Source organism: Chelonoidis abingdonii, chromosome 10 (assembly GCF_003597395.2).
Source record: "Chelonoidis abingdonii isolate Lonesome George chromosome 10, CheloAbing_2.0, whole genome shotgun sequence".
Classification (NCBI taxonomy): domain Eukaryota; kingdom Metazoa; phylum Chordata; order Testudines; family Testudinidae; genus Chelonoidis; species Chelonoidis abingdonii.
Window position 1 is genome coordinate 19,215,003 of NC_133778.1, and position 22,138 is coordinate 19,237,140.

General features: G+C 44.8%; 1 protein-coding gene across 7 annotated transcripts in view; it reads right to left on the minus strand.

Moving 5' to 3' along the window:
* The window catches only part of ABI2 (abl interactor 2), a 122,163-nt gene that overhangs the window by 45,430 nt on the left and 54,595 nt on the right, over positions 1-22,138 (minus strand). For all 7 annotated transcript variants that reach the window (XM_032775340.2, XM_032775338.2, XM_032775335.2 and 4 more), the window contains exons 2-3: positions 20,286-20,453; positions 2,042-2,218 (exon numbers count right to left, since the gene is read on the minus strand). In XM_032775340.2, the coding sequence (XP_032631231.1) occupies positions 2,042-2,218; positions 20,286-20,453 (345 nt within the window). The remainder of the gene's footprint in view (positions 1-2,041; positions 2,219-20,285; positions 20,454-22,138) is intronic.

A 22,138-nucleotide genomic window follows, 5' to 3' on the forward strand; every position in this document is an offset into this window, starting at 1 on the left:
TTTGTAGCCAAAACCTTTTCCTTTAAATAATGTTTTTGCTCTGTAGCAGAGAGCCCAATAAACCTCCCTGCAGCTACTGAGGCAGAACAAACAACCCCCGCCCCACCCCCCACACAAAAAACAGTGAACTCTTCAGTGTGAGGTGACTAGTTCTGTCTATAGAGTTGCATAAAGGATGAGAGCCCATTAGTTAACAGATCTGTGGACCTTATAGACAAAAGAGAAACTATTATTTCAAGTAGCAGTGCGCACTGATGATCATTTGACAAACTAGACAGTGTTTACAGAATTTCCTTTCCTAAATAAAAATGCAGCATAATTTAGAGGTTCTTTGGAACAAACTTTGCTTTTAAGCAACTGTCACAGGGTCTGGTCACAGGATCTGAACATGTGATACCCTAATCCATTCATCTGAGCAGTTCTGATGTCAGATTCTTTCGCAAGAACATAGTTTATCATATCACTTTGGGCTTGATCTTGTTGCACTGAAGTTAATGGGATTTCTGATTACAACGGGTGTATAACTGAATCTAAATTAAATTGTGCTATAGCAGAGATAAATAATTTTTTCTTAATCTGTCCTGGAAGAATCTCATTAAATCAAAGTTTATCATAAAAACGATAGCTACAATAATTCACTTTTATGCTTAAGACATGCTAATATATTTATTGATTCACCATAAGGAATTCTGCTGATATGTACAAATTCTTTTATAGAAACAGACAGCAGATTCTAACACAAGGCAGTTGATTTCCTAAAGAGCTTTCCAGGTATGAAATATTTCTGCAAAAATGTGCTGAAAAATATCTTTTTTTTTTTTTTTACCGGATTATGTACACAAATTGAGTAGCAAACATTTCTAATGAAGAATAAGATATGACCTTGTAACAAAAACAATGTTCAAAAGCTCTTAAATAAAATATTGCTTCATTGAAAATATCTTTAAAGAAAAACGCTTTAAATTTCAATTTTAAATTCAAAGCTGATTTGTCTACTTGCATTAGTTACTTAACTTCATAAACTGTAATTCAGACATGTGAAATAATTAAATTCATGTTATGCACATGAAATTTTGCAATCAATTGATTTAAAGCATGTTATTGCACCACTACTTTGAAAGTTTTGTGGATTTGTTAATATATGTGTTTTGGAAATGACACTGCTTCATGTTATTTACATTTCTTCTTTCAGAAAGTAATGTTGATAATCCTCTTTTATAGTCAAATGGTTTCCTAATAGCACAAAAATTATAAGGTCACATCTTCTAAGATTTTATTTACATTAGATGTGATTTTTTAAAATGCATGTCTAATTTGCATATGGCATTACTGTGTATACCAACCAGGTATCTGCAAAAAAGCAGGCAGTTATGGATCTAGCCAAATTTGCAGTTAGTGCCTAATCAGCTTGTAAAGTTCTAGTAACTACATGTAAACTCAGGCCCTAAAAATTGTACTATTCATCTGAAATCTGTGTTTAAAAAAATTCCTGAAAAGGCATAACTGGCTGGCCCAGGTTTTTGTGGCAGTCTTCAGGTTCAAAAAACCCATTACTGGACATCAGTCATATTACAATTCTCTTCAACAACCGCTAAAACTAAAGCACACTAAATGCCGCCTTTTACACAAATTCCTCCTGCCAGTGAGCCACACAGTAGCACTATTGGCATTACACCTGGGTCAATACCTGTATTTTGTGGCAGTAACTCAGGCAGGGAAGGGACAGAGGGTTAATAGCCTCTCATTATTCAGGTACCTCCTGACAACGGATTCAAACAAGGGCAAAGATATTAGCCTCTATCAAGTAAGCAGGTTTATCCATGCCCCAGAGGAGTTCCATGGTCATACGCATACCCAGAATCAGGGGTAAAATGGTCTGCAAGGTTAAACAGGAGCGGGGGGATTCCTCTTGCATCCATCTGAATTAAACAAATTGAGAAAACTCACGCTGCAACGTGGAAGACAGGAATAAGTCACTATTCCAGGTCTTTACATTTTGAAACCATACAGTAATTTAAGAGTGTTTTATAACATCACCTACCTTCACTCCATGTCCAATATCATCTAGAATTGTGTAATCAATAGGTTTTCTAATGTAGCGAACTGGTCGTTCCAGGTTGGCTGGTGCAATGATTTTGTGGGTTCTTGAGGTGTTTTTGTTCGTAGTCAAAATGCCAATTTCTCGTCTAGCAACTTTCTCTTTATGAATGTCCACCGTCTGCAAAACATAATGTGTTTACCAATAGTGCTGAATATTAAGTATACATTTGGTATTAAAATATTGATTCAGCTCCATGCTTTTATACGCTGAATTTATATACGATATATCAGTACAAATATTTGCTGAGTAAGCGCTGCTTACACGCCTTTTGTTCAATCACTGTTAGAAGTTACCACCTTCCCATTTCACTTGAACTCTTTACAACAAAGCAAAATTCCTCCTAATGTTTCCGCTCCATTAGTAACTATTATTAATTTGGTTTCATTAATTTAACAATTTCTGTACTTAGACAGCAATTTTAAATGTTAAATGAGTATCTATAATTTAATAGCCACCCTCCAAAACGTCTTTCACTCTGATGAGGCCCCAAAGGTCCTTTCCCACTCTGTTTCCCCCAGTTTGTGTGTGTGTGTCCTGTAATACAAACCTCGGACATAATTAATTTGTTTTGTCAGACTGTAGAGTAGTTTCTTATTATGATAATTTATTCATTCATAGCAGCAGTGGTATCAAAACAGATAATATTGTTCAGAAAAATCAGAACAGGTTTCTCAGTTACTACACCCATTTTACTCGGCATTAAGGGTCAGATTTTTGAAAGTGCTTAGCACTTATCCAGCTATTCCCACTGTAGCCAATGGTAAAACGTCCACTGACTTCCAACAGGAGCAGCATTAGGGCCAAAGTTACGCACTTTTGAAAATCCCACCCTACATGCACAGCAATAATTATTATGGGAGAACAATGAATATGCAGCAAAGTATAATTTAAAAGTATCACTGCCAAACAGATGTTTCGTGAAAGTTCCAGAGACATTAACATCCAAAAATGATTTCGGCTGTGTCACTAAGCAAAAAAAAAAAAAGCAAGGAACTATGAATGCATGCCAGATGCCACATCTTTAACTTATCCCTTTGTACCTAAGTACTACAGATGATACTGTGGGCCAAATTCTCTCTACTTGAACTCAGGTGAAGTAAATGGAGTTACATTAGTAGAGAATTTGGTCCCTTGCATTCATCCATCTGCGACCTCAGACTGCACAGTGGTTCTCAAACTTTCATATATTGTGAGAAGTTTAAGATTCATTTTTAGACCATCCCACAATCCTGACTGCTTCTTCCCTACTTTCATTGCAGCGCTTCATTACACAGAAATAACGTTAGTACAAGAAAAGATTAAAGTACACTTGCTTTAACACAATTACTTATGTTGCTTTGTGCTTTTGCTCTATTTCTTCTCCCTTGACACAGAGTTATGTTTAGTACGAAACCTCCCCCAATCTCCTGGGGCTTTAATTACTAATCTCTCTAGGTCGCTCGATATGGTTTTCCTTAGCTTGCTGTTGATCCAGTTTTGGTAAAATTGGTCACATTTGAATTTACAACAAAAGAACTTGCATAAAACAGAGCAGTTGTGCGGGGTAAACAGAGGTATCTGATGGATTTTTATTTAACTCGCCAAAAAATCCTCTGGAAATCCTCAGGGTCTTGGTTTGGGACACAACAAGGAATGAGCAGTGTAACTTGAAGGCAGACTTACTTACTTATTGCAAAAGAAAAAATGGTTACCCACCTTTTAGTAACTGTTGTTCTTCGAGATGTGTTGTTCATGTCCATTCAAAGTAGGTGTGCGCGCGGCGCATGCACGCCAGCCAGAAGATTTTCCCCTAGCAGCGTCCGTAGGGTCGGCCCTGGCGCCCCCTGGAGTGGCGCCACTATGGCGCCCTATAAAGGGGCCCACCGACCCTCCACTCCCTCAGTTCCTTCTTGCCGACACTCCGACAGAGGGGCAGGAGAGTGGGTATTGGAATGGACATGAACAACATATCTCAAAGAACAACAGTTACCGGTTGGGTAACCGTTTTTCCTTCTTCACGTGGTTGTTCATGTCCATTCAAAGTAGGTGACTCACAAGCCTAACCTTAGGCGGCGGGGTTGGAGATCACTGCTGACTGGAGTACTGCACGACCGAAGGCTGCATCATTCCTAGCCTGGTGCGTGTTGGCGTAGTGTGACGAGAACATATGGATGGAGGACCATGTGGCCGCTCTACGAATCTCCTGAGTCAGGATCTGAACCAGGAACGCCACAGAGGAGACCTGGGCCCAGTGGAGTGGGCCGTGACTGGAGGGACAGGGGTCTTAGCTATGCAGCAGCATTCCCGGACGCAAGTTGCGATCCACAAAGAGATTTGCTGAGAGGAGACCAGGAGCCCCTTCATCCTGTCTGCCACTGCAAGGAAGAGCTGAGTCGAGCGTCTAAACGGCTTGGTACGCTCGATGTAAAAAGCCAAGGCCTTGCGGACATCCAAGGAATGTAACCTCTGCTCCTCATTGGAAGAGTGTGATTTCGGATAAAACACCGAGAGAAAAATATCTTGACCCATGTGGAACTGTGAGATGACCTTGGGTAGGAAAGCCAAGTGAGGTCTAAGCTGGACCATGTCCTTACAGAAGACAGTGTACGGGGGCTCGGATGTTAACGCCCTGAGCTCCGACACCCTCCTGGCCAAGGTGATCGCCACCAGGAAGGCAGTCTTATACAACAAGTACACCAGGGAGCACGAAGCCAGAGGCTCAAAGGGAGGTTCCGAGAGGGCAGAGAGGACCAGATTCAGGTCCCAAGCAGGGCCAGCTGACAAACATGCGGAAATAGCCTGTCCACAGCTTTGAGGAAACACCCAACCAGCGGGTTCGCGAACACCGAGGTACCCCCCTCTCCCAGATGGAAAGCCGAGATGGCCGCCAAGTGAACACGAATGGAGGAGAGCGAGAGGCCCAGTTGTCTGAAGTGGAGCAAACAAACAGTCTAGGACAATGGGGATTGGGACCCCCAGCGGATTGTGACCTCGCTGACCCGACCATATGGAGAACCGCTTCCATTTGGCTAGGTAGGTGGTCCTACCTGACGGTTTCCTACTACTGAGCAGCACTTGTCTGACCTGCTGGGAGCACTGCATCTCCACTGGGCTCAGCCATGGAGCATCCATGCTGTGAGGTGAAGGGACTCCAAGTTCGGGTGGCGGAGGGAGCCCCAGTCCTGTGTGATCAGGTCGTGGAGCAGGGGCAACGTCAGGGGCGCCTGAAAGGACATATGCAGGAGTGACGTGCACCAATGTTGGTGCGGCCACACCGGGGCTATCAGGATTACCCGTGCGTGGTCCCTGCGAATCTTCAAAATCACTCTGTGTATCAGGGGAAACGGAGGAAAGGCGTAGAGCAGACCAACCCCCCAAGACTAGGAAGCCGTCCGACAGAGACCCCTGACTGCGGCCCAAGAGGGAGCAGAACCGTCGGCACTTTCTGTTTTCCCTCGAGGCGAACAGGTCTAACTGGGGAAAGCCCCAGAGCTGGAAAATTGAGTGTACCACGTCCCATCGGAGGGACCACGCGTGAACCCGAAACGAGCGGTTGAGGGTGTCTGCCAAACCGTTCTGCTCCCCCGGAAGGCAGAATGCTGTTAGGTGGGTAGCACTGTGGACGCAGAAATCCCACAGCGCGAGGGCTTCCCTGCACAGGGGATAGGAATGTGACCCCCCCCCCCACCGTTTGTTGATATAAAAGACTGTTGATGCGTTGTCCGAGAGGACTGAAACACACCGGCCGGCCAGGTGGGACCGGAAAGTCAAAGAAGCCAGGCAAACCACTCTCAGCTCCCTGACACTGATATGCAATTCGAGGTCCTCCGGCAACCACAAGCCCTGCGTCCTGAGGTGTCCCAGGCTGTCATAAACAGATAGCTAAGGGTTAATGTTTCTTTCACCTGTAACGGGTTAACAAAGAGAACCAAACACCTGACCAGAGGACCAATCAGGAAACCGGATTTTTTAAAGCTCAGGGGAGGGAATGTTTGGGTCTTTGTCTTTGTCTGGCTCTCAGCTATGAGAGGGGATCTTTTCTTTCTTTCTATCTTCAAGCTTCTAACCTTCACTTTCAAAGTTGTAAGTACAAAGGTAGAAAAAACAATAGGCTGTTACTGGTTTTTTTTGTATTTACATGTGTGTAGTTGCTGGAATGTTTAAATTGTATCTCTTTTTGAATAAGGCTGTTTATTCATATTTTTCTTTTAAGCAATAGCCCTGTGTATTGTCAACTTGATGCAGAGATCATGTTCATGTGTTTTTTCTTTCTTTTTTATATAAAGCTTTCTTTTTAAGACTTGTTTGAGTTTTTCTCTCTGGGTAGGCTAAGGAACGAAGGGGAGGGAAATTCTCTTTGTGTTAGATCTACGGAGGGTAAAGCTCTGCAGCACCAGGGAATTGGTGGGAGGGGGAAGAGAGAGAGAATCATTTCTGTTTCCTTGTATTTGGGGTTTGTCTCTTTGTGGAATAGAGGAGACATGCTTCTTGGTATTGTGATGTAAAGAGATTGCATCAGTAACTCTCAGGTTAGCCCAGAGAGGAAAGTCTGGGTGGGAGAGAGAGGGGGAAGGGAAGTGGGTTATTTCCCTTTGTGGTGAGACTCAGGGCTTCTGAGTCTTGGGGTTCCCCAGGGAAGGGTTTGGGGAGACCAGAGGGAGCCAAAACCCTGGAATTTTTGGCTGGTGGCAGCGAGATCAAATCTGAGCTGGTAATTAAGCTTAGAGGTGTTTATGCTAGTACCTCATATTTGAACTCTAAGGTTCAGATTGAGGAATTATATTATGACACAGGTGTGCTCCCCAACCCCGATCCGAGGCATCCGTTACCAGGGAGAGGGAGGGTTGAGGGGCAGCGAAGGGGACACCCATGCACACTTTCTGCGGGTCGAGCCATCACCGCAGTGAGCTTAGCACCAAGCAGGGAATGGACACCACTGAATCCAAGGAGTCCCTGGCCGGGCGATATACTGTCACTAACCAGGACTGTAGCAGGCGAAGCCAGCTGGAGTCTGGCATGGTTTACCACATAGGTGCACGCCGCCATGTGACCCAACAGCCAGAGGCAAACTCGCACCGTGGTAATCGGGGCACGGTGCAGTCCGAGGATGAGCTCAGAAATCGCATGGAACCTGGATTCCGGTAGGTATGCTTTTGCGTGGGTGGAGTCCAGAACTGCTCCCATGAACTCTATTCATTGCGTCCAAGACAGGGTGCACTTGGCTTCGTTCAAGAGGAGGCCGAGACTGAGAAAGGTCCGCCTGATGAATGACACCTCGGTCTCCACCTGCTCCTTGGAGCGGCCCTTTATGAGCCAGTCATCCAGGTAGGGGAATACCTGGATGCCCCCCCTGTGCAGAAAGGCCGCCACGACTGCCACGCACTTCGTGAAGATCCCTGGAGCAGCTGACAGGCCGAACAGAAGCACCATGAACTGCAGATGGGCATTGGCCACGACAAACCTGAGGTACCGATGGTGTCGGGGAATTGTGGCAATGTGGAAATAAGCGTCCTTTAAGTCAAGGGCGGCATACCAATCTCCTGGATCCAGGGAGGGAATAATCGAGGACAGAGAGACCATGCGGAACTTGAGCTTTCGTACAAACCTGTTCAGCTGCTGCAAGTCTAGCATGGGTCTCAGGATCCCTTTCGCCTTCGGTATGAGGAAATACTGGGAATAGAAGCCTTTGCCCGAGCTCCCGAGGGACTTCCTCCACTGCCCCTACCTCCAAGAGGAACTTCACTTCTTGACTTAGAAGTTACTCGTGAGATGGGTCCCTGAAGAGGGACAGGGAGGGGGGCTGGTGGGGCGGGATGGAGGAGAACTGGATAGAATATCCCCTCTCTACCGCGCGGAGCACCCAGCTGTCCAATATGATTCGAGACCAGGCACAGTAGAAGGGGGACAGACGCAACCCAAAGGTAGGGGTAGAAGGATCCAGAGTCTCGATAGGTAGGTCACCCTCCAATCAAATAGGGAGTCTAGGCCCCAGTGGTGGTCTTGACTGACCGGACGCCTGGCTGGAGGCGTGGCGTTGGTGACGCCTCCTGCCATTTCTGCCCCGCCTGCGCCCCAGCTCCTGGTGAGTCTGAGGCTGGTAGGGGCGTGGGGCCTTCTGCGGCCTAAACTGCCTGCGCTGGGTCACAGGGGTATGCAAACCCAGCGAGCAGAGCATGAACCGTGAGTCCTTTACGCTATGCAAACGCTTATCTGTCTTTTCTGAAAACAACATCTGCCCCTTGAAGGGGAGGTCTTGAACGGTCTGCTGGACCTCACAGGGCAGGCCCAAGACCTGGAGCCAGGCTCCCCGCCGCATGACCAGGCCTGTGGTCAGGGTGCTTGAGGCTGAGTCCGCCACATCTAGGGCAGCCTGGAGAGAGGCGCAGGAGATGAGCTTCCCCTCCTCCACCAGGGCCAAAAACTCTGACCTTGAGTCCTGGGGAAGGAGCTCCATAAACTTCGACATGGCTGAACACGTTATGACCATATCAGCTTACAATTGCCTGTTGGTTGGCAATGCGGAGTTGTAGGCCTGCCGTGGAATACACTTTTCTGCTAAAGAGGTCGAGTCTTTCAGCGTCCCTGCTCTTTGGTGTTGACCCCTGAAACCCTTGATGCTCCCATTGGGTGGCTGCATCCACCACCAGGGAGTCCGGGGGAGGGGTGGGGTGGGTGTACAAGTGTTCGTGCCCTTTAGAGGGGAGAAATAGCACTGCTCCTTTCTCTTGGCAGTATGGGCCAGTGAGACTGGCTTTTGCCATAAGGTGCGGGACGTATTCACTACGGTCTTTATCAGCGGGAAAGCCACCCTGGATGGCCCTGAGGAAGCCAGGATGTCTACTACAGCGTCCGTGTCCACCTCGATTTCTTCAGCTTGGATTGCGAGACTCTGAGCTGTTCACCGGAGCAGTTGTTGGAGGATTCGAGTGTCCTCCAGGGCCGGTGCCGCAGCCGTGCCCGAGACCGCTTCGTTCGGGGAGGAAGATGAGGAAATTACATGGATCAGCCCTTCCTCTGGTGCGTGCAGTCCTTCGGGGGTCCTGTGGCACATGGTACTGTGGTTGCGGGGCTGATTCCGATTCTAAATGCAGGACTGCGACTGGTACCAGGGTCGCCAGTGAGCAACTTGGGGTATTGGGTAGTACCTGCTGAACCCGAACTGTAGCCGCAGCTGGTGCAGCTGCCCGGCTAGGGGGTGCTGAACTTGGATATGGCACACCCCTGCCCGGCAACAGTGCAGGTGGAGGAGGCAGCTGCGCCGGGGCCACCGACGCTGAGGAGACCGAGGCCGACCTTGATCGAGGACCAAATGCCTGGCCTACCGACTGGTGGTAGGCCCAAGGAGTCCAAAACGGCCACTGCAAGGGCAGATGCCATTGCTGCTGCCACTGTGGGTGACGCTGGTGGCTTGCCCCCAAAACTGATCTCCTGCTCCAGAATCGGCTGGAGTGGTAGGAGTCTGCCTCTGAAGTCTCTGAGTACAAGGACCTGTGGGGGGCAGCACCCGGTGCCGTTGGAGAGCAGCGCTGAGGTGGCGGGAAGCCTCTTATTTGGTCTGGTGCCGCCTTAGCGGCGTGGTGCGGGGAAGGGAGGCGACAGCATGGCCAGCTTGCCCCTCAATTGTACTGGTGGACAGGCCGTGGTAGGCAACTCCCTACGGTGCAGAAAGGCCGGCACTGGGAGTCCCATCAAGTCTGAGGCCACCTCGAACGCCTCCGGTGTCGAAGGGAGGTGCAAGTCTTTGCTGAGGTCCAGGGATCTAGGCCGGTCCGGACTCGACCGCCCTCTCTGAAGTGCGGGAGTCGACAGAGCGACCGAGGGCTGTAGCCCAGCCTGTCCGCTTGCACCCGCGGACGGCGTCAGCCTTGGGTCCTGGTGGGGTGACCGTTCCCTCACCGGCTTTCTCTTCTTAGCAGGCACCGGCGACGGTGAGCGGTGCCACACTGAGGCCAACTTCCTATGACCCGACTCCGTCTGGTGCCAGGTTTTAGATGACTTGGGCTGGGCCCTAAGTCCTGATGCCGGTGCTGGGGTGCTCCACACCAAAGAAGACGTGCTGGGCGCCGCCTTGGCCGGTTCTGGGTCCAACGGTGGCCCCAGGGCAGCCTCCATCAGGAGGACTCTGTCTTTGAGAGTTCTCAGGCGGAAGCCTCTGCAGATAGAGCACCGGTCCTTTTGGTGGCTCTCTCCGAGGCACCTCAAACAAGCAGAGTGCGGGTCACTCTTGGGCATGAATTTCCCGCAGTCCTTGCAGAGTTTAAACCCAGGGGACCCGGGCATGCCGCAGAGGGCGACAAAAACTGGGGGGGACCTCCCAACTACCAAGAACTACATACAATGACCTAAGTAAACTAACTATAATGTAACTATATACATGGACTATACACAAGAATAGGACACTGCTAACTTGCTATGCGCAAGAGAAGTTCCAGCTAGCCATCACCAGCGGTAAGAAGGAACTGAGGGGATGGAGGGTAAGTGGGCCCCTTTATAGGGTGTTGTAGTGGCGACACTCCAGGGGGTGCCATGGCTGACCCTACGGATGCTGCTAGGGGAAAATCTTCCGGCTGGTGTACACGCGGCACGCTCACACCTACTTTGAATGGACATGAACAACCACTCGAAGAAGAAACAGTTCTTTTCAGATCACCGTTTCAGAGTCACGACAAGACAAGGAAGCACTTGAAACCAACATTTTGGTCAAACCCATTGCTGACCTCAAATTTGGTAATTTCACATGAGGAAATTTATACAGTAAAGAAAGTTTCAGCTATGTGGGCTTATCTAATCCTATCAAAATTACCCTCATTGTGATTTCTAGTGTCTCCTTTTTGTTACCATTTTAAACATGAATTTAGTGTTTGTGAATGGTAACAGACTGACTTTACGCAGTCAAGAGGGAAAGAAGTGTTCTTTATACATAGTCTTATATGCAGCAAGAGTACATGTACTCATTCTCATAGCAACAAAAATAACTTCTTAGTGCTTCACCCTCCTGTTTATACTGCAGTCAACAAAACTAAGAGCAAATGGGATTCTATTTCATCTTGTGCATCAGAACCATTTTTATTACTTTCCAGTCAATTACACTTATGCAAACTCTTTCAAGAAATAGGATTGCCCCAGTGTCCCAACAGAGACATTAGCTAAAGACAGCGGACTGCCAATATGTAATAACCTTTATTACTGATAATTTGGTGAGATGAAATAACTCAGTTTGACTCAGAACCCAAGCTGGGCTTGAAGGAATGGCAATTAGAATATCTTTTTACTGGTAAATTGAACCTATGTGATAAAGAAAATCATCACTGGCAACAATAGGCATGGAACCCAAAAATGCCGTTTATACAATGACTTTTCAGAGCAGATACACAATTTTCAATCAATTTTAGCCAGACTTTCTTCAGTGCTATAATTCTACTCCAATGTTCATGGGAGGGAAAATACTGAACCTAAAAACAGCAAATCATTTGTCTGTCCATGCCAGAAGAAAGACAGGAAGTAATGGATGTGGTTTAATTAGGATTCTGTTTTATTCACTTAAAATATTGGAGAGTACCCAGCAACAAACTGTACAGTGGAAGAAGGAGTGGGGTCGGCTCCCTGCTGTTCCAGATATAGGAGGCCCCAAACTCCCCTACTCAGCACCTTGAAGGGATGCTTTCCTTCAAACCCTTTTCCCATCCATTTGATCCAACAACCGCATCCCTTCTATACCAACTACTAATCACTGCTTTTAATTGTCACATGGTAAATATCTGGGCAGAATTTAGGAACAGTCACTATTAATCTTTTGATAAGCAATTAAAGATGACTCTGAGAAAATCAGAGTAGCTTCAGAAAACAGCATTTGCTAAAGAACACATATAAGGCAGTTTAAGTATATGTTCCAACCTATTCTTCCATCCGTAACTCTTTAGGCAAGTCTGAAATGCCAATATTCAATATGTAATTTGGCAAAATATTGTATCAGTCAGTACCGGAAAGCGGTTACACTAATAATGAGTACATTAGATAATTTCTGAGCGGTCACCAATTTTCTGCCACCTGCTACATTAAAAATATCTTCAAAATTCTGTAAGAGGAATCTCTCAGATTATTAAATTGGCCTTCTAAATGATTTACTATTTATTGACAAATTTCAGAAGTGAAATTGCAAAAGGAGTCCTCAATGCTTCCAAACTGCATTTCTGAAAAAACATAAGATTGCATACAATTCTAACTCGGACTTGCAACTATTCTCAGAGTATGTGTCTAGTAGACTTTTAAAAACTTGACTGGAGACAAAAATCACTAAGTTCAACAACACTGACAAATGTTTTTGGAAAGAAATGGATCTTAAATATTTTTAAAATACTTATTCACCAGGAGTTAAACATTCAGAGCACTAGGTAGAAATCACGTCGCGTCAACACTCACCGGGGGCCTTCATGCTGCTTTGTTTTAAACAAACAGTTGGATCCATGGTCCGCACAGATTCTAACTCCAAAATCTTGTCCCTTTAAAACTGGCTTGTTGCTTTAACATAGGAGTCCCTGTTTACATTTGGCAAGTTCACAAACTTGACAAACTGATTTTTTAGAAGCTAGTTGCCTAGACTCAAGATTTATATTTTAACTAATATCAGTAACAGCAGTTGTGATCGCATTGTTAAGATGCTGAAATTCATCCCATTCCATAAATTGGTAATACATAGTTTCAGTTCTGGAAAGTTATACAATTGTGCTGGCACTTTTGGAGCTGGCTGTTTGGTCCCATAGCTTGTGATAAGAGACAACTAACTGACAGTGGTTCCAAACTTTTCCTGACAGAACAACACATGGGGTGGGGGGTTCCAATGGAGGCTACATTGGGCTGGCTCACACATACTCTTGCACCTTTGCTAGGTACGATGGGAGCTGTGGATAGACGCTCAAGACTTTGCGTTGCTCTGGGGGCCCTGCAGCTCTGTACACATCACAAGCCACCCATTGGGTATGGTGTTGGAGGGAGAAGGATATAAAAGGACGACGATAAGGGAAGTGATCAAGAACGAAGTAGTATTTTCACTCTACCCCAGCCACCTGGATTAATCTTCGGCTCACCCAATAGAAAACAATGAAAGGAACATTTACCTTGTGTGAGGTCCTCGGTTAGTGCTGTGCCCATCCCAACTACTGCTACTTCTTGAGCTCTTTATGACAACACAACAGGAGTATCTTCAATTATGACATTACAATTGACAGATGGCAATTTAAAAACTGGCCTTGTATACAAAGAATTATTTATTACAAAACCTTACAAAATCACCCCTTCAGCCACTTTGGCAAGTTTTCAGGCTCCAATATTAGTCCTGAGAATTCTGAAGCCATCAATGTTCTGTTTGTGAACTTGAACAACTAAAATAAATGTGGTATTTAGATATGTTTAAAATTATAAATTGATGTTTATATAATAAATGTTTTTAGGGTTTTAAGCTTTCTGCCTGCTAGTAAACACTATACAAGTAAAAACCATGACCTAATTATGAGAAAGGGAAGCTTTCCTGATTAGGGACATATAACCTGAAATACTCAAATTATTTTGTCAACTTTAATCTCAGTGCTCAGATTAAGTTTGCAGGGTTGGCATTTAGAAAAAAATAAATTAACTGATCAAATTTGGCATTTAAAATCAATTGAACAAAATGAGCATGGATCTCCAGAATACCACATTTTAAAATTAAGTGTCTTTTCAGAAGAGAACTGCACTCTAACAAACAAGCAATTTTGAAAAGTGTTCCTACTTAAAATGCTAGGTGGTCTTATTCTTCAAAATATTTATTTGGAGAGCACTTGTCTAATAAATTCTGGCTGACAGGACAGCTGAGTTTCAGTTCTTCCTTGTTTAGAATTAAAGGCAGATTAGCTCATCCTTATCTCAGATTTTGTAATACAGACTGTTTTCCGGGCCTAAGGATCAGTCTGAAGTGATCAACATACCACTCTGAAGCATAATCATGTGTGAATTGAAGAAAGAGGGTGGACCTGTGCCCATTTTGAAGCAGAGTGGATGAAGTAGAGCAGCCTGAATTAAAATCCTTTGGCTTTCTTGTACACATGAAGTATGCCAACTAGCACTAGAAACAGTACAACTGGCATCTTTACACTGGACATGACAAGCAATAAATACTGTAGAAGTCTTCTGCAATTGAGAATTTATATATATTTTATTTTTTAAGTCTTCCAAGAAGTTCATCCTGCAATAGGAGCTATAATCAAAGCTTCTGGACAAGAATTATCTGTATTCATACAGATACGGTTTATGAAATGAAACCAAATTTGATTTTTAAAAACATATGGAATTTGAACTATATTTGAAAGACAATATTGTACCATTCATACAATGGGATTAATTGGTCTTCGAACACTGAAATTCAAGCTTGCATATATTAAGTGTGCCTTTCCAAAGAACTTCACATAAATGAATTTAAAATGCTCCTGCACTGCAAATGATTAAACAAATGGCAGACAAATGAAAAATGATTGTGTCATTAATAGTTGGGGTGGAGGGGGCTGTTCTTTTTATTTTAAGAGATCGAACAACTGATATCCTTGCAGACTGACAGCAGCCCAGCACAGCTGCCAATGTCCTCAGTTAAACTTTCACTCTTATGGTATCACTGTTTCTCATGAAAGCACTGAAAATGTCCTTCACATGAAATGCTACAGTCTCAACAAAAGGAGCACATATTTAAAAAGACGCCAAAAACTCTGATAAAATATTTTTAGCTACATTTTGTTATACAAATGCAGCACTGAAAATGTTGGCAGATATATTTCTGTTAGCCTTTAGCCTTCTGTTAGGCACTGGTAATTTTGCACTTCTTTGTAATAACGAAGTATTTTGCACTTGTACTAGCGGCGACAAAATAAACTCACATTTCAATTAATATAAATGTCATGTATTCTCAGAAAGAAACAGACAATTGGAAATGTGATGGCATTCCTAAAAAAAGCTGCTTTATATAAACTACAGGACAAAAATATAACAAGCTTTTCACATATGCAGCATACAAAACTGATCAGCCTGGACAAAATAATACTTTCCACTTCTACAATGCCTGCTGTATAAGGATCTCAAAGCTCTTCACAAATATTAATTAATATATTTATTTTTTACAGATTTGGAAACTATCACAAATTAATTGACCACAGGAAGCCTGTCATAGAAGAAACAGAACTCAAGACTTTCCAGCTTTTAGTCTCTCTCTTAACCACAAAGCTTGCAAGATTTGTCATCTACTACACTGAAGACTAAACCTGCTACCCTGGGATGAAAAATACCTGGCTGCCATACCTCTTTCAATTTAAAACACTGTTCTCGGCACACTATATAACGACAACATATCTAACTGCATTCTGTTAAGTACATTTAAGAAAGTGGAACCTACTATGTCTCACCTTTGTTACTTTCTTTCCCTTCCTGGTTTCACTCCTCTCTTTTCTTTCCTATAATAGACTATGTCTTCAGTGTCAGCTTCCATTTTAACTTCTCTCCATTCATCCCTGTGTCTCTCCTATCTATCTCCCGATCTCTACTTTGTTTCCTTTCTTCTCCCACTCTTCCCCCGTCAATCTTTCTAAATACCACACCTAGCCTATTTTAACTTGCATCAATCACTTCCTTCATCCAGGACAGGAAATTTTACAAAACTTCTAATAGCCCAAGAACTATACCTATTAGTCAAAAACTGATACAAAATATAGTGCCCACCATTGCCCAGCAGAAATGCGTAGGTGAGAAGCTAACCACCTCCTCCCCCAGCTACTGGAAAAGCCAGGATGCTGGAATTCCTGCCAGGGTGCTGTCCCAAAATCCTGCTCAAAGGGTTTCATATCCTTTTCTATCAATCACAAGCCAGTAGGTCTCTGATAAATCTGTAGCATGGACTGAACCCATTCTGGTGGCTGAAAGGAAGAAGCAGCATTTTTGTCAGTTACACTGTAGCTCACTGGTTCTGAATAGCAGCAGGTTTTACTCAGCTGCCAACAAAGCTACAAGCAGTGGCAAGCTACTTGCAGATTTAAGACTTTGTTGGACAGAGAGGGAAAGTGATGCACATTTGTGAGATAAACTTCATAAGCACAAGGGCTAAACACAAGATTTTTTAAAACAGAAGCCGAAAGCCTGTAGAAGTTTATGATACTCAACCTGGGAAAGCTCAAGATCTAGTGGCTTTCTCAAGTCCTGCTTAACCACAAGGCCTATGTCACTTATGAGTCCAACTTTACTTTCACATGTTTTGAAACCAGACAAAATCATTTATTTCATGTTATTTTCATTATATGCAAATATTAAAATTAAATACATAACTGATGACTTGACCAAGCAACATCTTACCTTGGCAACACTACTGGAAAAGCAGGCAGGTCTTAAGATTTTTCTTCCGCACAGAAAGTTGTATGATCTTTCTATCACCTTGCAACATTAAGTGTTGACTTGAATTGCTTTTGTAAATAACACTAAAATACCAAGCACATATAGACTTGGGGTATGTCTACACTACGGCATTATTCTGATTTTATATAAACTGGTTTTGTAAAACAGATTGTATAAAGTCGAGTGCATGCGGCCACACTAAGCACATTAATTCGGTGGTGTGCGTCCAGTATCGGGCTAGCCTCATTTCTGGAGCCTGCACGTGTGGGTAGCTAATCCCGTAGCATATCGATAGTTCCCACAGTTCTCCTGCCATTGGAATTCTGGTTACGATCCCAATGCGCTGATGGTGCAAGAACAGTGTCGCGGGTGTTCTGCGGTAAATTCGTCACTCTTCCTGTCCTCCGTGAAGCCCGCAGACCGATCACTTCTGCCTTTTTCCCTGGATTGGCCTGGCAGTGCCTTAGCACGGACAACCATGGAGCCGGTTTGCCTTTTGTCAGTGTCACCATTGTGTACTGGAGTGCGGCCAGAGGGCACGTACTGCGAGCACTACACAGCAGATTCCTTTGCTTTGCAGATTAGCAAGCAGTTATCGTTGTCATGTACCGTTCTTCTGGTTCTGTCATAGGTACCCCTGTGATGTCAGCCGGGGGCACAAAGACAAATAGGAATGATCCCCGAGTCAAATCCTCCTATTCAGTATCTAAATGTCAGTCACTGCCTAGATATGTGCAAGTGTCTACAGAGACAGGTGTACAAGCCAGAGAGCCAGCCGCTCTGTCAGATCCCGCAGAAATGCATGAGCTACATGCCATGTCTAGGGTCCCCTGCAAACCCCCCCGCTTGATTCCTGCTCCCCCAACCCTCCTGGTACCGTGGCAGGTCCCGTTGTTGATGAAGTCATAAGAATGCAGGATAAGAAACACTGACTTGTCGTGAGATAAATGAGGGAGCACCTCCCGCTGCTTGATAGTCCAGAGGACATCGTGGGGGAGTGAGGAGCCCAGCTCCTGCTGCTATGATGTCAGGCCGTACGATCTTTTCTTTTCACTGAAAGGGCTCAGCCCCAGCTGCTATATGAAGACAGTTTACAGCCGTTCTGTACCATCTACTGCTAATGAACCAGAATCATTTCCTATTTTTTTACCAGGCGCCCCCAGCCGAGGCTCACTGAGGCCCAGCCAGGAGCATCAACGGGATTGTGTGGACGCACGGATAGCATTCATAATTGTACCATCGTGCCCCGGGGGGGAGGTGAGGATACTGCTGTTCACTGCTGCAGCATGCTTCTCCGCAGCTGCAGTAGACATGGGTGACTTGAAGAAAGTCGAAGAACGAATTTTTTTCCCTTTTCTTTACGGGGGGGACGGGCGGTAATTACGGCTAGCTCCTGAACCACCCGGACATTGTCGTTTTCACCCTAAGGCATTGGAGCTCAGCAGAATGCAATACTTTTCGGAGACTACTGGGCTTGTGGATGCTGGGTCCTCAGTACCTCCTCCTCCCTCAGGCGCGTCCATTTGATTCTTTGGCTTTCCGTTACGCTTGTACGCAGCACTGTCGTGTGGACTTGTCCATCATAGCCTGAGATTTTTTTACATGTTTTTGCTTTTTCTTGCTGTAAACGGGCTTGACTAGATCGATTGTCTCCCCACTACAGCTCGAGTCCCGTATTCCAACGGTCCATGCTGGAGCTCTTTTTGATTTTGGACTGCATCGCCACCCGCGCCTGATCAGGCTCCGACAGTGGGAGCACAGGAAATGATTCAACAGTTGCGAGCTTTTCCTGTCTACTGGCCACTTGACATCGAGTTCAGATTGCTGTCCAGAGCAGTCACAATGGTGCACTGTGGGATACCGCCTGGAGGCCAATACCGTCGATTTGTGGCCACAGTAACCCTAATCCGATATGGTAATATCGATTTCAGCGCTACTCCTCTCGTCGGGGAGGAGTACAGAAACCGATTTAAAGATCCCTTCATATCGATATAAAGGGCCTCGTTGTGCGGATGGGTGCAGCGTTAAATTGGTTTAACGCTGCTAAAATCGATTTAAACGCGTAGTGTAGACCAGGCCTTGCAGGGGGAAAAAAGGAAAACCTGAAAGAGTTGATACTATCAGGAATCTAAGCTGTGCCCATTTCACAGGAAAATACTCTACTCTGAGTGCTTTTCAGCATCAACTCCTGTACTTCATTTGGTAAATAAGTAAATAGATTTTTTTCAAATACCTGGTTTAATATTTTACTTTACAGCTTAATTATATAATTATTTGAATTTACCATGTCCCACAATCAATGTCAAGAGAAAACTAAATTAAAACACAGTAAGTTCAAAATGGACAACAGGAAATGCTACTTTACTCATTAACAGGTAGAAACTACTGTTACTAACAGCAAGATTCAAAACAGAACAGAAAAAATAACATCTGTATTTACACTAGCTACATATAAATTATAGAGACTATCAAATCTCATACTTCAGGGTATCTGTAAATTGCCGTATATACTCGATCATAAGCCGGTTCGTTTATAAGCTGACCCCCCAAGATGGATAAGTAAAAATGGAAAATTTTTATGACCCATTCATAAGTCGATCCTATAATTCAGGGGTCAGCAAACTTTGGCCTTCGGGATAAGCCACTGGTAGGCAGAGATGAGTTTGTTTACCTTGAGCATCTGCAGGCATGGAGGTAAACCTAACTAAACAAAAAGTGTCCCAGCATGCCAGCTGCTTACCCTGACGGGCTGGGACACCAACTGGCGGGAAAATGGTTTTTTGGGGGGAGAAGCTGAGGGTCAGGGTAGTAACCCGTGTGACCACCCCCCACCATGACCCCACCCCTAGCCCGGGACCCCCACACTCTCCCCATCCCATCCCTTCCCACCTTATCTGGGGAGGGCCAGGGAGGATGTCTCTGGCCTGGCTGGAGCTACTCCAGCAGGCTGGGCAGCACAGCCGCAGCCTGCTCCAGCAGACCAGATCAGGAAGCATGGCCTCAGCATGTTCCAATGGGCTAGGCCAGGTGGCATGGCCGCAGGGTGCTCTGGCGAGCCAGGAGGTACATCCACAGCCTGATCTGGGAGGCGGGGCGAATCAGCACGGCTTAAGTCTGCCAGCCCTGGAGCTGCAGTTGCTTCCGAGGCTACGGGGAGAGCAGCGTGGCCAGAAGTGGAGAGACTCTGGCCCTGCCTCTTCTCTTCTGGCTCTGTTAGCTGTGCTGCCTCTCCTCCTTGCTTTCTCTGTTGTAGGGAGGGGCTGTGTCCCACCTCTCCCTCTCTATACCCGTTCATAAGCCAACCCCCTTCTCGGTGGTTCCCTTTTTAACTAAAAAAATTCAGCTTATGAACGAGTATATACGGTAATTACCAAATAAGGGCTGGAAATATATGTCCCAAGGCACAGCATTATCCATTTTGCCAGATGCCTTATGGGACTGTTTGCCTTCATCTGAAATATGGACTAGACACCACTGACAGACAGCCACGTTGGGACAGTTCAATGATCCATCTAATATGCTATTCTATATACATTTCTTAAGATAATAAAAATTAAACAAAATGTATATGTAGTATAAAGGCAAAAAAAATCTGATAAACTACATTAATAATAAAGTGATATTATATTAATAATCTAAGTCAAACATGTGAGTCAGGTGCAGTAGGATGCCCTGCTGTTTTAATCCCAACCGTCTTTTCTTATCCACACCATGCAGCATAACATCAGATAAACCAAACCCTTGTTGTATCTCCTGTATGATTTCAGTAACACATACTGGATGATATAAGTAAAAACTGTCTCACTTGTGAAATATGGTTGATTGAAGATTCCATGCGCCGAAGCTGGGATGCCTGGATATCCAGCATTTGGAGAACATTGTTGGCCAAAGTGTTGATCAGATAAGCTACACTTGCTAAGGACTGGGTTGTGTAGGCTTTGGTTTCTTCTAAGGCTCGCTGTTTATCTGCTGACTAAAAGCAGGGGAAAAAAATTTATTAAAAGAAACTGACAGACATGAAGGTTTGTCATATGAATTGCATTTGCATAACTCTTAAAGGACAGGAATTTCTATAATTCTACCAGATCAAGTCTAACTCATATATTAAAATTACTATTTTTCTTCACCTAAAATTTTTAATTACCCCCAAAAGATTAAGTAACGGTTCAAGTCAGAGTTTCTTGTTTTTGAAACAAAAGGAAAATTTTTGAAGCTGTTATATAATATCCTGTCTCAAGAAGACTTTAAAATACACTAGTACCACTACTAATGCTTAGTTCGCTTTTACACATGGGCTTGGCAGGATTCGGTTTAAATTGACAGATGTCAGCAAATGTCAGTTTCAGCTGATACACTGAAGCGGACAAGAACATGTCCATCAGCAACAGTCATCACAAATGCAGCCCCAATCCTCCCACTCTATGCACCTTGCGCTTCCAGGGATTGGATGTCACTGGCCCTGGAGGAGCACACAAAGCCCTCTGAAGCCCCACTGTCATGGGAGCGACTGAGCAGGGCTGTGATAGCGGAGCTGCAGAGGGTTCCCTGCACAGACACAGGGCTGATGATACTGAATCCCTGCAAGGCCAAGTTGCAGCGGAAGCTTCGGTCCTGGCAGGGCAGAGCAGAGATCCCAACCAGGACTGAGGAGTAGGATGGCTCCAGAGGAGGTCACCTTGCTGCTGAATGGTCTCCCCAGTGTCTAGGAGTTTGTCCACCTGGCATTTGCTCTGCCAAGCCAGGACTGCAGCTTTCCCTGCACTTTGTGCCTGAAGAGTGTTGCAGCACAGGGTGACATCACTGCCATAAGTCCCACCCTTAATTTCATGCTACTGTGAAAATTAGAATTGTTAAAGATCAGGGGAAATTTTAAAATAAAAATCAACATCAATCATCAAAATTGCAACAAAATAAAAATCCAATTAGATAAGAACATAAGAATGGCCATACTGGGTGAGAGCAAAGGTCCATCTAGCCCAGTATCCTCTCTACCAACAGTGGACAATGCCAGGTGCCCCATAGTGAGTGAACCTAACAGGTAATGGTCAAGTGATCTCTCTCCTGCCATCCATCTCCACGCTCTGACAAACAGAGGCTAGGGAGACCATTCCTTACTCATCCTGGCTAATAGCCATTAATGGACTTAATCTCTATGAATTTATCCAGTTCTCTTTTAAACGCTGTTATAGTCCCAGTCTTCACAACCTCCTCAGGTAAGGAGTTCCACAAGTTGACTGTGCGCTGTGTGAAGAGGAACTTCCTTTTATTTGTTTTAAACCTGCTACCTATTAATTTCATTTGATGACCCCTAGTTCTTGATATTACTGGGAACAAGTGAATAACTTTTCCTTCACTTTCTCCACACCACTCATGATTTTATATACCTCTATCATATTCCCCCTTAGGTCTCCTCTTTCCAAGCTGAAAGTCTATCCTCTTTAATTTCTCCTTTGTGGGATCTGTTCAAACCCTAATCATTTCAGTTCCTTCTCTGAACCTTCTTCTTAATGCCAGTATATCTTTTTTGAGATGAGGAGACCACCATCTGTATGCCAGTATCAAGAGTAAACTCCTCAATACAAGATACTCTCCGTCTTATTTCTACCCCCTTTTAATGATTGCTAACATCCTGTTTGCTTTTTTGACCGCCACTGCACA